The 15,679-nt window shown below is 39.6% G+C and overlaps 1 protein-coding gene across 1 annotated transcript in view; it reads right to left on the reverse strand.

Annotated features, from left to right (window-relative positions):
- Positions 1–15,679, reverse strand: part of pappa2 (pappalysin 2) — a 73,409-nt gene that overhangs the window by 20,823 nt on the left and 36,907 nt on the right. The window contains 8 exon segments of the mRNA XM_051401885.1: positions 2,511–2,724; positions 5,396–5,573; positions 6,422–6,518; positions 6,606–6,671; positions 7,313–7,487; positions 7,583–7,718; positions 9,848–9,958; positions 11,681–11,877. Of these exon segments, the coding sequence (XP_051257845.1) occupies positions 2,511–2,724; positions 5,396–5,573; positions 6,422–6,518; positions 6,606–6,671; positions 7,313–7,487; positions 7,583–7,718; positions 9,848–9,958; positions 11,681–11,877 (1,174 nt within the window).

The raw sequence follows: 15,679 nt of genomic DNA on the forward strand, positions 1-15,679 counted from the left end.
ATGCCCACTTTATACTAATCCCATGCAGTTTTTTCAAATTTGTTTTGCATGCAGTATGTGTTATTTTTGCTCTGTATTTGAATATTTCTGCATACTGGGGTCCATAAACAGTACTGGAATTGCAGAAATTAGGTATGACTGGAAAGCAGAGATTATTGTGGATTCAATGAGCCCAATTATATTCATGTGTGATTGTTTTGGTCCCCATAGTAGCCATTTCATTGTGAGACAATTTTTATTATTTTTATTGTGACCGTAGGATGATCACAGCCTCATGAAACTGCACAACCACAAACAAGAGACCGATGACACCCCTGCAGGATGGATGGCTTTCCTAGAGAATCCAGAAGAGGATTTCTGAAGAACAGAAATGCTTACCATTCAATCATAGAAAAATCCAATTCTTATAGAAATCAAAACATTTCAAAGGTTTCTGATACCAAATCGCACTATTACATACATTTTTCTGTGGTGTTTTTCAAGGTCTTGGTGTCTTGATATTTTGGAGGGATTTGTGACCATATTTATCAATTTAATAAATAAAAAAAAACTTAAATTTTGCACCAAATCGGTGTAACAAATGGTATCCCAAAAATGGCTGCAAAAACATGGGAATGGCCATAATATACTTCAACGATAATGTTCTACGCCCTCATACTCTCTAATCTTCCAATATTTCAAGAGTGACTAAACAAAACACAGTGTTTACAAGACATTTATGACAACTTGACTTGACACACAGAGAGCTGCATCTCAAATGTATCTTCAGGTTCCCAGCTTTGAGATGATGTATACCACTTTTACGTGGCATACTGCTGAACTGCTATCTCCTCCTAAAGTTCCCCTGCCCTGCATGAAAAGGCATGAAATGGTTTATTGTAGGGAGGGGTGGTGAGGAAGAGGTTAAATTGCATTTCAAGGAGTTAAAAAAAGTTTAAGTTGCAGGCAACAGTGGGCAAAAAACTGGTGTTATGTGGCCAGTACTGTGATGCTGTTTTCCTTTCTATAGGTGGCAGCTAGTGCCTGCTCACTACTTGGTTGCTGTACATTAGAGGCTGTTTCACAGATAATGATCAACCTGACAGATGAGTTTTGGAACATTTCACAATGAATCCATATTGTGTTGTTTCATTCAGTAATACAGAGCAACATAGTGGACATTTATTTATTTAAAAATGTGTTGGTGTGTTGAGGTTTATTATAACAAACTCCCTCTATAACCATACGCACTCTATACCCCTGCTCACCTTCTCTATTGTCCCACTTTGCTTTTACTGTTGCAATAACAAAAAACATACTGAGCGCAGAGTTCCCATTCTACAGTAAAAAAAGATCTCCGGTGTGGTGCATGTAGTGTGTAAATGCAACAGTATGTGTTACAATATAAATTTATGTGGGTACATGTGTCAAAGGTAAGAGTAAAAAGCCTGTTTAAAGGTCTTTAATAGCTGCTGCTGTTCACTTTCACATATTGGACTAATAAAAGCATCAGGGGTTATTAAAAATGTTTACACGTATGTTTGAGAAAGCCTAACCCATAAAGATACCCAGCTGCAAATGGATCTTTACATGAAATGTTTTTTCACTGTATCTGGATGGAAATTTAATGTAATACATAACTATAATAATTATGTATATTTTTACTGCTCTTATATGATGGTAAAAGTCAGCTTGTTAGATATTTGATACACTGGATTTTAATTATGATTCCAAACTGATTCAATACAACAAGGAGTGAAATGTGTAAAGGGAGATAGCTGGCTCCCTGTAAAGCAGGATATAAACTTACCCTAAAGGCTGTGTCTCCTCTCATTAACAGCATGTGAACTGTGTTCAGTAATGAGCAGTTACCCATTGAATACAATTGGCAATGTACTGATGAGGCCCAGTTAGCAGCGGTACATATTTTATTGGACCCTAATGTGAGCTTGTTCCGAAACAGAGTATCCTTTTACAGATGATGGACCGAAAAAATGCCTCTTTAAACTGTACCCCATCGATATTTAAAAACTTTGCCCTTGGGGTTTTGGGTGTTCATGTGATGCATTGTTGTACTGTTGCATAAAATATCTAAATCAAAGATCCTAATTTTATTAAGCAGTGCGTAATGGGAATCTTGTAAAATAAAGGAAAAGAAGGAATTTCCTCCATTACGCAGGGAGGCATGTGTGATAAAACACTGCATTTACTTTGGTCTGCTGTCTATGCAGACTTACTAGTATTTAAAGGCACTCTACAACCCACAGTATGTGATTAAAGTCCATTGTTCTTGCTTTTATTTATGCCCTTGTACGTAGAAAGATATAGTGCCCAAAATCATTGATATTGATATGGTGTCAGAACACAGAACCCACTGGAAAGAAAGTAAAGAGGAGATTTTACAGTAGTTGCCATATAATGCTATTAATACATACATATTTCATATGACTGAGCCTAGTATAAATGCCCCTCCAAACCCTGGCAGCTGTGTTTTGTGTCCACTGTTCTGCCAATAGTCCCAAAACACTTACCTCGGTGTCTTCTTTTTAAGGCTCCCTCTTACATAGAAGCCTGGGTTGCATTTGTAACGGCAGACAGAGCCAACATCGTGCCCTGAGGCCAGACAGTCTGCTGTTAGCAGCTTGGCATCGGGTATGTTTGGAACCTCTGGACACTCGATCTTGCAGTAAGCCTCCGGGAAAGACCACAGACCGTCCTCCAAACATACCAACCTGTCGCTGTCACCTGAGGTATGGAGATGGAGGGGAGAGAGACAGAGAGGATTTTAAAGTATAGTTGGGCAGAGGAAGAATGTTCTGTTTTTCTCTTTCTTTATGTATTATTCTAAACTTGTATGGTGTATTGAATTTGTTTTGTGTTGTATCATACTGAAGTTAGCAAGGTTGTTGTGTTTTGTAATGAGAATAATAACGTAAACTTTATTTATATAGCACTTTTCTTAATGTTACAAAGTGCCGTACAAAAGGAAAAATAAAAAAACAAACGAGAGATAAAATGAAAACAAGGAACATGAGCACAGAAGTAATAAAAACATTATATCAAATATTTCCAAAAGATTGCACAAAAAGAAGAAGTTCTAAGAAGAGATTTAAAAGAACCAAGAGATGTAGTGTGTCTCAGTTCACTAGGCAGTGAGTTCCGTAGTGTGGGGGCTCTTAGGGCAAAAGTCTGATCACCAAGCAGCAGCATTCTGTACCAGCTGGGAACTGTGGAGGGAGCCCTGGCTGATACCTGAGTAAAGTGTGTTGCAGTAACCAAGTCAAGAGTAAAAAAAAAATGTGATTGTCTTTAGCTGGATGAAACATGAAAATGTTTTACTTTTCTTTGCATCAAATATTAACACTAGATTCCTAGCAACCTGCTTAATGTTGTCTGACAGACCACCAAGATTTGCACCAAGGGAGCTCATGGAATTAGGGGGACCAGAATGGTCTCAGATTTATCATCATTAAAGTTTTGGGACATCCAGGATCTAATGTCAGAGAGGCAAGTTTATACGACTTTTCTTTTACTTTTATTCAGATTATATAACATATGCTGAACTCTGACCACAGAAAGGTCTGTCTGTGATGCAGTGTAACCGTAGCACAAGGAGAGAAGAGTCATAAAGTCACCTAACTGACTTTAAAACCTTCAGTAATGTCAGTTACACAGCAATATCTATCTGAAGTTTGCAAGAGCTCCTACATTAGCTTATGAGCTAATTAGACACTGAGCTACTGGTCACACCAGGAAGCAATGGTTTATTTAATTGTTTATGAATTCAAGATTGTGTTGTTGCTTCAGTTACATAGCCGTGCTGTAAAAATCTACATTCAGAAGAGTTACATGTTCTGCACCACACAGCTAAAACACAAAGGAATAGACAGGAGAGGGATACAGTAAGTAGGTCAGCATCATGGATTTATTTCTGTCCCAACAAACATTCTGGTTTTGTTTCATGGCGCTGTCTTGTACAGTTATGAGGAGGAGGCTTCAGCGTTGCCCAAAGCTAATATTTTCTATGCCTGTATGGCCCCATATGAAGCATGAGCGTTGGTATGTGTGGAGAATCATAACACCCTGAACCTTTCACCATTTTTATTGGGTCTATAAAATGTAATGAATCTTTAACATGGCATCACATTTTTATAAGCTATTTAAACATTGGGCTGCTGTTGTGATTATCAAAATCCATTACAGCTGTACAGAATATATTATTGTCAACTACACAGTGTGCTTTCACTGCTGAGTGATGCACGATGGCCTCCAAACATTTCACCAAACCAAAAGCCACAAATAGAATTATTTCTGCGCAATCTGTATTTAGATCATGAATACACAAGTCTTACTGCTGACTGTACAACGACATTTGAGCGTTCACTGTGGCTTTCCGACCACAAACACAAGTGTGTGGACATCCCGCTCGATCCATCTAATCATTTCAAGAAGCATCTACTACATTGCGTAACTTGCATTGCTAAAGAGGGGTAATGTTTTTAGCTTTTGTGTGTAACTATGAATTTGTGCGTGTGTGGTGGTTCTCCTAACTATGGGTGCCACGGGCAATATTTTTTCTGACTCGTTATGGTGTGGTTTATTCAAAAACATTGTGGACATCTGAGTAGGGGGAAATTGTGCTCTGTGTGTAAAGGGGACAGGAATATTCTATGTAAAGGTTTCTATCAATGTTCATCCTGAATTTCAAAAAGTGTAATCCACAATAACATTTTAAAGGCCATAAAGCGGCAAAGACAATCACTGAGGAACAAGCCTCATTGAGAGGAGACATGGCTGTGATTTTGTAAATGGCATTTCCACTGTGATTTTATTGCTTCTGTAGATTAGTTCCTCTTGTCTTAGCTGTTTTTCAGACTAATTGGTTTTAAATAAACACTGTCTGTAACTACAACAAGATGAGTCCTGTTAAAAACAGGTAAAATGGAGGTTTAATGTCCATTTCATTTTATGGACTGCAGCTAGTGACAGCATCTTGCTTTGGTTTGTCTGTTCACTAGGCCAAGCTGTAACTGTCAGAAGGTCGCTGCACAGAACTTATTGATTGAAATGGCCCCACTGGCTATATCATTCAGTAATGTGGATAGTGATGAGAAAGTATCAAATGAGGTTCTTCACACCCTAAATGGCTCCGTTGTCAGTTTGATTGAAACTCACTGAATGTTGGTTAATCTCATTGAAAGTAATAATATTAATTAATAAATATTCATTTTTTTGAAAAGTCTGAAAATTAGCTTTGTCTTTGCATGGTTAGCCTGATAGTGGTGCTATGAAGTATGACCATGTATCAGTTATTTGTCATCCACTGGTGTCTAACAAAGAATATGCTAACATAAGACAAGACAAGACTAGAAATAATGGACTAGAATTGTACCAAATGGTCAAATCCAAGACTTACCTTGTAGTATAGCTGGTGATCCACAGGTGAAGGAGCATTGTTTGCCAAAGGTCGTTCCCCAGGGACAACTGAATATGGCGTGGTAGACGTGAGACTGATCAGGCAGGCCGCAGTCTACAGGCTGACAGCTAACTACACGATCCCATGAACCATGGAAGCACTCCAGATGTGTTTCTCTCTGGATGAAGAGAGGGAATAAGAGTGACAGAGAAAGAGACAAAAGCAGGGGGATTTTGCTGTATGACACGGAAAATGATGAAAAGTATCAAATACTTAAGTACAAATTCTTAAATGACGAAAGTCGGTCCTTTTTTAACATCCCGCAAACATGTCTTTTAAGGTCTTTTATTAATTATACAGAATGACTGAAGGTATCAATCAACTGTTTTTATAGTTAACTATTAAAGATATAACCACAAATTACAAAAAATGTCAAACTGAATTGTAATATCGCAAAATTGCTCCTAATTGCATCTGAGGAATTACATTATGATATCAAGCCAGGACCTTCAATCTAATAGCGTATCAAGAGGCAGATTCCCATCTCTGTATTCAAGCCTTTGCATCAACCCTTTGTCGAAAACTTTTTAGGTGTGATTTTGTTGATTTGTGCCCCATTATACACTGGCGTTTATACCTTTATCCATATGATTCCTAAAATTCTGTCTGCATTATGGAGACAGTTTCTTGGATATCTCTGGCCTGCAGTGATATCTGTGAAACTGAGCACATTAGACATAAAATCTGCTTGGTTTCCCCTCAACATTCATAGGAGAAGTAATCGAGTTACCCCATGTTTTGGAGGCAAAACAGAATGCAACCACAAATGTTCAGTGAGTAAAAGAAAACAAATTGTTACAAATAGTGGAACAAATGATTGTATGATTGAGCTTTTTGGAAGGAAATACTGCAAAATCTTGGTGCTGCCCCCCTTACATCTCTGTTCTATCTCTCATACTTTTGTATTAATGGATAAATAGAGGGTGTTATTTTACAGTGCAGCACATAATACTGTATTCAGCATACCTGATGGGGTAGATTCCCCCTGCCGTTGACGACGGTGATACTGAAACCACGGTGACACTGAACGGTGCAGCGAGAGGTCTCTCCTCCTCCTGTACACCTACAGAGACACACTGATATATAGATAGTTCTTTTGTTTGTTGCTTCGGCTCTCTTATTGGTCAGCGTTTCATTCCAAAGGGCCTACCTGACAGAGGCGTGCTCTAACTGGGGAGGACTGCAGCTGTCCATCTGACACGGCTGCCGCAAACAGCTGTTGCAGGGGTGGAGGGAGGGAAGGAGAGGGGAGAAGGAGAGGGATGAGAGGCAGGGAGAGACAGAGCAAGCAGCTAGGAGGCCTAAACTGATCACTATTCCTGGGTAAGCAAATTCAATCAGACTAAAAAGGAATACTCCAAGGTTTTGGGAGGCTGTCATTTTGGGAATTTACCGGTCACGGTTGAGTTCAGAAAAAAACAGCATGCAGTTGTGTGGATCTTACAAATGCTCCAAGATTGAACATTTATCCTTTAAACATGCTGAAACAACTGAAAATAATCTTTTTCCAGTTCATATAATGTTTCTATGTAGACCATATTAAACGGGAACTCCACCAATTACACACATCAAAATCTGTTTTCAGGTGTTGGGGAGTACTCATGCATCTGTGAGGGAAAAAAAGCTGTATAAAGTCTTTTGAATTACCATTGTTGGGGCTGAAGACCACAAGTTTGTAAATTAAAAAATCCAGACCTCTGTACCCCAATGTTAGCTAAGCACTCGCATAACACATCCATACCTCTGACTGACTGTTTTTTTTTCAACCACTGTGGTGAAAGCATGTGTGTGTGTGTGTGTGTGTGTGTGTGTGTGTTAAGTAGGTAGTTGTGGGAGAGCCCACCCTCTGATGCGCACCCGGTCAGGGCGAAGGTGCTGAAGTGGCAGGAGGTCCTTAGGGCCACACCTCCCACTGCCACAGACGGGGAGGAGAAGAGGAAAATAACAGAGGCCGTGATGAAGAAGGGTTGAGAGAGGTCATGGGTCACATTCACCACCAACGGGTTCCGATGGCACGAGAGGTCATGTGTTCCTGAGTAGATAGGAGGGTTTCAAGTGGTTTGTCTTTAGCATGATCTTACTTTGCTTTAAGAACAGTCACATATAGAGCAATAAAATAAAAAGTACCTAGTGAGTGGTTCTTGCCAGTAGTATCAGACAGGAGGATGGTGGCTGTCCTCCGACACTGCTCCCCAGACCACGACCCATCTGAAGCCAGGTACACCATCACGGAGGCTGCCACTCCAGGATGGACAAATCCCACCTGGATAAACAACAAAACGTGGCAATCATTTCAAACAAGGAAAACACAAAGAAAAAAAGATCTGATGCTATGGAAATACATTCTGACTTATCAATGCAAGAGTAGTAGAGAAAAAGTACCATGTGAGAATAGAATGTTGGCCAGAGTTGATTTATACTATGAATTAAAATGTCTTCACTCTACTGTCAGCTTGCCATCAAACTGTTGACATTAAATAGAGTGTACTGTGCTTTGTGGGTTGGATTCCTGACCTGGCCTGGTTGTGCTTCCCAGTGAACATAACGGTTCACCATTGTGTCTTTGTTTCTGCATTAGCAACTCTACCCTCTGGTTGGTAAGTCACCCTGCACAGTGAAGGGTGGAACGGGGAGGACTTGTTGCAGGTGAAAAGCAGCTTATAATAATAGTACATGTCTGTAGTCCTTCCCCGGACAAGAATTGATCATTCTCAATCGGAAAAAATAAATTTAAAAAACAGGGAATTCCTCATAATCACAAACAAACATTTTAAAAGCCATAGGAAGAGCAGGAGGTGGGAGCTACCATGTCCTAATCAATGCACGTGCTTGTCTCTATGCTGCAAGTATAGTAACTGAATGACATCCAGTGTAACTGCCGTGATTCTGACCTCTGTTCTCTGTGACGACCCACTTCAACCTTTCACAGCCACCTGTCAAGCCTACAGACTGTGAGTGTCTCATGCTCAAAAGATAGTGTATCACTTTAAAGAAATGTGAAAGGGCTTCCAGATAAAGGAGTAGAACTGTTAAATGAGACGGACGCCTTTTAGAGTGCTGGCAGAGATGGATATGATAGGATGGCTGAGGAACGCTTTTCAGATAGAGCGAGACTAGGTATTCAAGGCGAGGGGAGGCCTTTCAGAGACAGAAAAAACACTTCAAGGAAAAAGAGGTGTTTCAGGGAGAGCTTGCAGATATGGATGTTATCACAAAGGCTTTTCAGGCGGTGAAAGAGTCTTTAGGGATAAGGCGGCCTTCCAGAGAGGTTGCAGAGATGTGCCTGATAAAGAGGGCATCTGTAAAAGCGGGGGATGGAAAGATGAGTCATTCAACAGAGAAGTGGAAATGATGAGAGAAAGAGAAAAAAATGAATGAGTGTGTGCAAGGAAGGAAAGAGACAGGCTCATGACTGTAAAGGACCCTATAATCCAGAGCATGACGGACAAGGTTGTGAAGCTATCAGTCAAATCAACAGCTAGCCTACGCTTAGTCTGGACCTGCAGAGTTGATTGTGGGAACTGTGGCTGTGGAAAGACTAAATAAGACAAAACTACTAAATATGAGAACCAGACACAGGTCCTGGAATGGAAAGACTGGTCCAAATGCAGTGCAGTAAACAAAGCAGGACATCTACGTCAAGTACTGTTGGCGGGAGAGTGTTGGAGCTGCAAAGATAAGCCAATCAGGCTTATGAATCATTTAAACTGCAGCAGCAACTACTGACAACAAATACAAATGTCATAAGTGTTCATCATTGCTAATCACAAATAAACAATTAGTTAATGATATATAATGTTTGAGAATATTTTTTAAATGATCAAGAACATTCTGTATTTTCTGGAGCTATAATACATTCTAATTATAAATTATGTATTCATCATGACTAAGAGATCTATTTATGATTACAAAATTATTATTATTCCTTCAGATGCCAGTATTTGAATAACTTGTCAACCTTTTAAGTATTTAATTATGAATGATGAGTTAATTATATAACACTTGGTCTTCCACTATTAGTAAACTGGTAATGATCAGTACGCACGGGGTAAAGAAATAAAACAAAATGTAAACAATGAATAAGTGCAGAGTTAGTCATGATTTGGTAATCATCTACACATCATTAGTACCCATAATTCACAGCTGACCTGAAAAATGAGTAATTATAGTAACCGATGCAGTGTATGAATCATGCAAATGTTAGAAAGTTAGGAATGTGTTCGTGTGTGGAGGTTTGAGCCGGCGGTCTGTGTGAGAGGCCTTTCAACCTCATTTTGAAAGTATTGGAAAGTGCTGGAAGCTGTTGAAGACAGAGTAACCACCCACAGCCATTCCGCAGAGGGGAAAACAGATACAATATGTGCATGCACACACACACACGCACACACACACCTTCAGCCAAAATGAATGTTCAAGGTCATTTGTGTGGGACTGGGCGGTGCAAGGGAACCAGGCGTCGGTGGGCAGCTTCTCACTCATCTCCAGGTGCTGGTACCTGCAGAGCTTCACACAAAAAGGGGACATGTTAATTATAAAATAAATAATTATTTGATAATGAAGTAATTTAGTGCTTAATATTAACCGTAATCTTAAAAGGACAGGTGTGTAGGATTTAGTGCCATCTAGTGGTCTAGTTGCAGATTACAACTCCCTCACCTCACCCTCCCCTTCCAAGCACGTAGGAGAAACTACGGTGGCCTTGAAACTTTAACAAGGTGGTCTTATTTTCACTCCTGAAAACAGATCTCCTAAATTTCACCAGTAACCAGTCTTTAGCTGCTAATTTGTGGTTTGGTCACATATTCCACTTTACGGTGGAACAACCAGGAGGTTCATATAATCTGAATTGCATATTTATTGCTAATTTCGTACATTCTATTTGACAATTTTGTGTCTCGAGGAGAGCCCATATTCTCTGGCAGTGCAGCATATGACAGGTCATGCCGACTTTATTCATGACACTGATTTTTGTTTATTGCACCCTTCCTTATTCAGACGCTGCAGCGTGAAAAATCCCCGGAGGTTTGCCAGTTCTGAGATGCTTGGTCCAGTGTGTCTGACAACAACCATCGTCCCATGATAAAAGTGACTTAAATCATGTGCTTTGCCCAGCTGAGCAGAACTCTGCATCTTTTTTTCTTGATCCTTTATTTGTATGTGACCTACTGTGTAAAGGACTGAGGCTGATGTGAACAGCTCTAAAACTGTGACATAATTTAGATGCAGTGATGGACCTGCGAGGCCTCGTGTGATTGCAGACATTTTATGGGAGATGTCAGGGCTGGAAAATGATAGATGCATTTTGTACTGAAGTTGTAAAAAGGAAGAGGGGAGCCATGATGTATTCAAAGTTGGTTTGCTGTCATAGTAAGCTCTGCCAAAATGTCCTCCAAAGTTATGTCCTAAGCCCTTTCTCTTCAGGCTTGTCCTTACCAGCCACTGCTCAGATGTGTCACTGCGGCCTGAAGGGATTTGTTAGATAGACAGATAGATGATAGAATAAACTTTATTGTACCCAATGGGAAATTTGTCTTGGGCATCTGTTGCTTCACAAAATGAAAAATTAAACATCTTAAAAGAAGACACATTTGACTATACTTTTAACACTGACAATACAGCAGTTACCCTTTGTTAACCCCTTTTTCTTTACATTTTTTTGTCTTGACTGTAAAAACCAGGCTCTTCTCTAATATAAAGGGCAATCGAGAGAGAACTTGAGGTAGCAAAAAGAGAGTGAAGGGTGAAGAGAGACAAAGAAACTGAAACCTGAAAGTTAACTGAGGAATACTGCGACTTGTGCTGCTTAAGTGGAACTAAAACTGTTTGTAAAACTGCAAACTTGAAGAAATATTCATTTGAAAGCATAGACTGAGGAAATATAGCTTCCAGACACCACTGGCAGCACTGAAAACAGTGCTGCTAAGCAAAACTCCAGTCAGTAAGTGAGCAAGAAATGATGCTCTATCTTGAATTTGACATGGGTTGTGAAGATCTTAATGGAATTTACTGGAGCTGCAAACCTTTAGAAGTTGTTATACACACCTGAGACTAATGTGAATGCAGCAGCCAAAATGTCAAGCTGACTACCCAGACAAAAAAAGTAGAGATGAATACATCTTTCAAGCCTGTTGAGACGACCAGGTTGTTCAGACATGGAGCAGCTGCTAACATTGTTTATTGTCATCTGGAAGTCTTTTATGTGCCCACGTGGTTCATACTTCGTACCTTGGTAAGTGACGGCTCCCCGGTGGCGGCTTGGGCGGGACAGTGGTTGGGGTCCTGGTGAGAAGCAGTGGCGGTGGATGCCCACTGGTCCGTGTAGCCCAGAGGCGTGAAGTAACCACAGTCCCGAACACTGGAGCCCCGCTCAAACTCCTCACACACACCGTCACCGTCAAAAACATAACACTGACTAGGTTCACCTTGGGAGATGGAGAGGAGAATGAGAGAGGAGGATTTATGAAAGAATATAAAGCCTGGTTTCTTAATCTGGCAGGGTATACACTCATCCCCCACTGTTAGACTCCCATCCAAATCTATTTGTCAGTGAACCAAATCTGAGCAAATCTATTTTGTATTTTCGTTGGCCACTTTTAATGTTAGCCACGTCAACTCAACCATATCTGACTCTCTGTGCTGTCAACACACTGTAAATTATGCTAAGAGATGAACTTTGACTTCAATTAATTATCGAAGATCACAATAATTTCATCATGCTAATAGGCACGGAGACCTAATATGTGACTTGGCCAGTTAGTGTAATCCCAAGAGCACCTCAACGGGCCATGGGTATCTATAAGTCACCAAGTAACAACAGCAGCATTGTGTGTTACAAAGAACTGTCAAGAGTTCTTCCAAGTCTAGTACAAAACAAAAATACAGACAGGAAGATATTGCTTTAGCCTATTATTGTATCTGCTAATAAATTTAGAATTTTGTTTTTCATAAACTCAACTTTTATCAGCTCTCAAAAATTCAATAACATTAAGCCAGAGGAAAATAAACCAAAGTGAGTGAACACATGTCCATGGAGTTGAAAGTAGCACCAGAGTAATAACACTTAACGATGCAACATTATGCACTTTTTGTAATTGTATTTTGTTATTAATGGACAGTTGACTGTAGAGAGTGACAGGAAATTAGGGCTGTCTCTTCTCAGTCAATTAGTCCACCAGTTTCTTGATGCTCAAATGCTTTGTCAGAGATGTTTCTGCATGACTCAATTCATGAGCACAGAGAATATTCTGGAGAAAAAAACATTTTTCCACTGAATTAGACAAAGAATTTTGATCAACTTTTAATGCTGCTCGTTGTAGATATGAAAATATTTGAAGTGCATCTTATGTAATTTAAACTTAAATGTGTTTTTATTCTCGTGAATGTCAGATTTTCACAGTTTGGAAGTCAATCCTGGTCCAATTAGCAACTTCTTCAAGCACATACACTGAGAATGGACTTTACAATGAAGTAGGAGGCATCTTGTGTTGGGAAACAGCTAAATGTGCATGTTCATAGATTCTAGAATTTTTTTTTTTTAGTAGAAAAGTGGACATGTTATTATGGATTTATCATGGAGACACCTCAGCAACATACGGGGTGTGTTGAAAAGAGCATTTGAAAATGACCAACCTGACGTTAGACAGAGCTTTTTATTTGTTTTGTGTTGTTTAAGCTACAGTTTCCAAGGTCAAGAATACACTCTAGTTTTTATGTTTTTCAGCTGGATTTTGTTGCATTTAGTGGAAGTTACAGCAAGGTTCCCAGTCTGACTCTAGTGATGTGCCATGGAAAAAAACCTCAATGATGCTTGGTAAAAGGTACAAAAATAAATAGAATACTAGTAAAAAACACACTAATGATTAGAGTAAAATCTGATGAATGTTAATGGAATGTACTCCTTGGTCAGCAGGTCCTGCAGTATTTCTGGGTCAAAATGTACAGGAATTTATTTAATTATTTATTTATTAAGGATGTAATTGATGCTATTTGAATTGACAAAAAATAGGCTATTATACTTCCCGTAACACAGTTACCCCAGAGCTATGCACAGTGAATATACATGCAATAGAGTAATGGTACTGACATAATGCGCTACAGCAGTGTATCACAAAACGAGCGGGAAGCACAAGTCGAACAACAGCTTGTAATGCAGCAGCTATTCATAAAAAGGGTGGAAAACATCAGACACTTCAGAAGTTTGGGCTCATTAACATCTGGACAGCTGCAGAAGTTAGACAGACAATTGGCTTCAATTAGTCGATGGAAACATGTTTCTGATAAAAGCCAAATTAGGCCTAGACAATTCAATGGCATATTGTCATCCCAAGTTCATTTGGCAATACTAGACCAAGTGAACTCACCAAACACTCCACCCCTGCTTTGACAACACCTGTGAAAATGATTAAGTCTTTTCAATTCCAAGTCTGTGTATTTATCAAGCCTCACAAAAGAGGACTACTTGACAATCATTGACTTAAGTATTAAGACCATCTGTTTTCTATTTCATGTCTGCATGCTGTAATCATATTGTGCAATCTAACCTTTATTTAATCAGGCAGTTAAAAAATTAAATTAGAAATCAGTGGAATCTATAAAAAAACAACTTGAAAGCAGCACTTTAACAGAACAAATGCAGCTTGTCCATGGCTTGTCTGTGACGAGATGGCTATAAAAGCAGTCGGTGTGGTTGCTGCAGAGCTATGAGAAATTGCATTAACACAGTAGAGTAGGAGCAAGACGCTTCGGCATAGTTACAGTTAACTGGGTCAAGCAAATGTGGCAAGAAAACCCAAACAAATATTCTGTCTATGACTAAGAAGTACAACTGAATAATTGGTTTTAAGTGTTGCAATTTGTTAAAACCTGTTTTTGCCAAATTGTTTTCCTTCCTAGTCATGATGTCTTTTATTGTAAAACAAGAGATGTAATAGCTTCAGTCACGGCATGGCTAGCTCTGGTGGTAGAGGAGGAGGGATCTGTCTCTGCTTGTTTCCCCCTGACAAATAAATTGACTGGATGATGGAAATTTTATCCCCGTAACAAGCTCTCGTAACACAACCCTTACACCACACATGATTAAGTACCATCCAGCTGCTGGTGGAAACAATACATGGCCTAAAAAGGAAGTTACTGACTCGTTCTCAACTGACCTGTCACATCTTCTTAGCGATATTATGAAATATTTATGAAATCACCAAAAAGTTGGATATCATAAAAGCCATACTTATTCAACTTAGCTTCTGGCGACAGAGGAGCGCTTGGGCAAACATTCCACTATACAGAAGATGAATTTTAAGTCTGTGGAGGAAGACCACATACCACAACAGTAGAGCTGATTTCTCGTGTCATTGTGGCTAATGCCTACTCTCATCCAGCCCAAGTCTTTCAATGAGAAACAGAGACACATGGAGACACATGGACGTGTTAAGACGGGAAAGGCCTGCAATGTGAACGAGGCTTAGGTGTCACACTCTAATACAGTATTGAGTGTGTGTTGGTGGTAATTATACCTATGTGACATAATGCAATCATGCATGAGGGCTACATTCTCAGTGCTTTCTGTCTGGCTGTGCTCGACCACAATGCACTTTTTTTTCAAAATGTTTACCTAATATCATGGTCAAAAAACACATGTTGTCTTCAGCCTTCTGCTTTCAATGGAGTGTTTTGGGTGAACTCCCTTCAATGTTGTGTTGTGAGGCTTCTGTTGTGGCCTTGTCTGCATGCTTCAGGCTGGGCGAGGGTGCAGACACAAAGTATTGTTGTCCTGTGGCGGAATCACAAACTATGGGGGAACTGTTTGTGGCTTCTTTGTTTGTTTTTTGCCATGTTATGCTGCATGTTTTTGGTACTTTTGACTGCTTTTTTTTAACCACCTGGCCCAGAGTTAACTGAGCAATGTTTGACCCTGGTCTCCTGTGTGAAAACTCTATATGGGACTCATATCGAAAGGATTGAAATTTCTTTTTGTCTGTAGATCACTACATGGCAGTTACTGTTATTCTGTTCACATGATGGAAAAGTGGACAATAATTTCAAACTTAGGGGACCCCCACACAGTATCAGCAGTTATCCAGCAACCCTACTGCACATGGCACTTTATGTTCATTTGGATACAAATTGGAGTGAAAAACAAACCAAAATGGAAGATAACAGAACTGAGAGTTTAAACATTAAAGAGCCTCAACAGGTGAATCTTTTTTTCAGTAATAAAATCTTGAACAC

The sequence above is a fragment of the Dicentrarchus labrax genome, unplaced genomic scaffold, assembly GCF_905237075.1.
Source record: "Dicentrarchus labrax unplaced genomic scaffold, dlabrax2021, whole genome shotgun sequence".
Classification (NCBI taxonomy): Eukaryota; Metazoa; Chordata; class Actinopteri; family Moronidae; genus Dicentrarchus; species Dicentrarchus labrax.